Here is a 2,254-nt window from a genome sequence, read left to right as displayed (position 1 = left end):
AGCATGCATACTTACATACACACACTCATTTATATAATTGCCTTATTTTTCAGGTAATGTCATTGTGGATGAACCTAATGGGATTGACTGATGGAAATGAGCCACTCATTATCTACATATTTGTAGGCTGGGGTATTGCTATAGCCATTGTAATAGCAACCATACTGATATCACTGTTTGGAGCTGCTCAGAGCTGGAGTGATATATACGGAAGAGTTGGAGGACTGTAAGTTTAAAATTAAAAATAAAATTATTTTTATTCTTTTCTTTAATTTCATTTTAGTTGCTTCATGCCTTCTCCTGCTATAGCAGGTGTGTCATCAGCATTGCCTATCATACTGGTCCTACTGATTGGTGTTGGAATTCTCTCTCATTCTTGCTTCTACTGGTCGAAATGGGAAGACTTCAAGAGCTTGTACAAAGACACATTTAACAAGAGAGGTACAGAGTATTATTGTATTGGAGTATCTTTTAATTTTTTGGATCATTTTTAGAAATACCACTCCTACTCACCTTTATGGCCATCATTGTCATCAATATCGTGTTTGGTGCACTTCATTTATACCTTCAACAGATTTACCTCTTCTTTTTGTTCTTTGCATTCAACATCATTGAGGTTAATAGTATTTTGCTCTATATAAGTAAATAAGTATTATTCCACCTCTCTCTTTTTTCTCAGGGTATTTATGCTCTCATTGTGTACTTGTTTGTAAGCTGGCATACACTAACATGGAAGCACAAGCATTATCCTATTAAAGAAGATGTTGAGCCACTGACCATACCAGAGGAGCCAGAGTTTATAGGAGAGCATTATCCAAGCATGTATGGGTCCCAGTTATCACTTTTGCCAAGAGTAAGTTGATAAATATTGGGCTAAAGACCATGTACAGTGCTAATACTGGGATTTTGGTCAAATTTTTGTCAAAAATGAAAAGTAGAGAATTCTTAACTTTTATAATTTTTCCTAATACATATGCATGTTTTTATGTTGTGTAGAAAGTTTGAGCTAATTTCAATCAAATTTAAATTTTTTATGAATTTTTAAAGTTGCTCAAAAATTGGGCAAAAGTCCCTGTACTATAGTACAGGGATTTCGGTCAAATTTTGTCAAAAATGAAAAGTAGAGAATTCTTAATTTTTATAATTTTTTCGGATGCATATACATGTTTTTATGTTGTGTAGAAAGTTTGAGCTGATTTCAATCAAATTTGAATTTTTTATAAATTTTTAAAGTTGCTCCAAAGACCATGTAGCATAGTGCATTTCAGCTAACGAGCAATAGCTGTTATCATAGTGTCCTGATTATTTCTATAATTTTTTTCTCTTCACTATAGACGTCCACACATAACAAGCTTAGCTCTCACGGTCAAATTGGATCGCAAGAGCACATAATGATGAAAAGGCTCTCCCCTCCACCAACCACAGCTACTCCCAGTGTTCACTCGTCGGTGAAACCCTCTCATACCTCAAAAAAGAAAAAGAAGCAGAAACAGAAACAGCAAGAAAAACGAGCGGACTCCTCGCTCCCTCCTTCCCTCCCTCCTTCTCTCCCTCCCTCTCCTCCCCTGATTGAAGAGGTCCAGGAGAAAGATGGTGACAGTGATTCTGGAGAGTCTGGTAGCTATGCCATTGCTAGGGGAGGGGACTCCGATGGCGGAGAGTCTGGCTCGCATATGGATAATCTGATGTTTGCACTCAAGACAGGAATATCTTATTCACAAGATGAAGACTCTCAGCCTCCCATCGAAGGATTTGCTAAGAGAGGAAGGCAACCAGCTGCAGCCACAGAACAATATCGCCTTAGACGTATTTCTATCGCAGACACTCACCTTTGATTTATTATCATTATAGTAGGAATTATTGCAAACTGCAGTTTATTCTCTTTTATAAAACATCAGTAACATTACTTTTTAAGCACATATACATTTATAATTATTATTTTGTTTAGTAAATTATTATGAAGTACACTGTGTATGCATGAGCCTTTTTTTTATCTCTATTTCTATATTTATTTTTAAACAATAAAAATATTAATAATTTTAGCTAAAGTTGAGCCACGTGGTTTCCGTATTCTTTAGAACACGGAGTCAATCAATGTCCAGCCAGCCCCACCCACTATAGAAATTGCTTTGCAAAACATTTGGCAACATGGTGAGTCGCTAGTATTCATTCATTTCTACTCATTCTCTGCAATTATATTTATAGTCTCACACTATTCTACTCATCCAACCAACCAGAGCACACGAGAACAGAA

At 36.1% G+C, this 2,254-nt stretch overlaps 1 protein-coding gene across 1 annotated transcript; it reads left to right on the top strand.

Moving 5' to 3' along the window:
• Positions 1-53: 53 nt before the first annotated feature.
• LOC105315815 (G-protein coupled receptor 98-like) lies at positions 54-1,997 on the top strand (the record flags this gene model as incomplete). The annotated part of the gene is made up of 5 exons (XM_011410569.2): positions 54-226; positions 284-441; positions 495-616; positions 680-853; positions 1,335-1,997. Coding segments are annotated over 5 exons (1,128 nt in total), but the record flags the coding sequence as incomplete, so codon positions are not given.
• Between the last annotated feature and the right edge of the window lie 257 nt (positions 1,998-2,254).

Source organism: Amphimedon queenslandica, unplaced genomic scaffold (assembly GCF_000090795.2).
Source record: "Amphimedon queenslandica unplaced genomic scaffold, v1.1 AMPQUscaffold_7878_Cont20175, whole genome shotgun sequence".
NCBI classification, from domain to species: domain Eukaryota; kingdom Metazoa; phylum Porifera; class Demospongiae; order Haplosclerida; family Niphatidae; genus Amphimedon; species Amphimedon queenslandica.
This window is presented reverse-complemented; position numbering and strand designations above follow the sequence as displayed.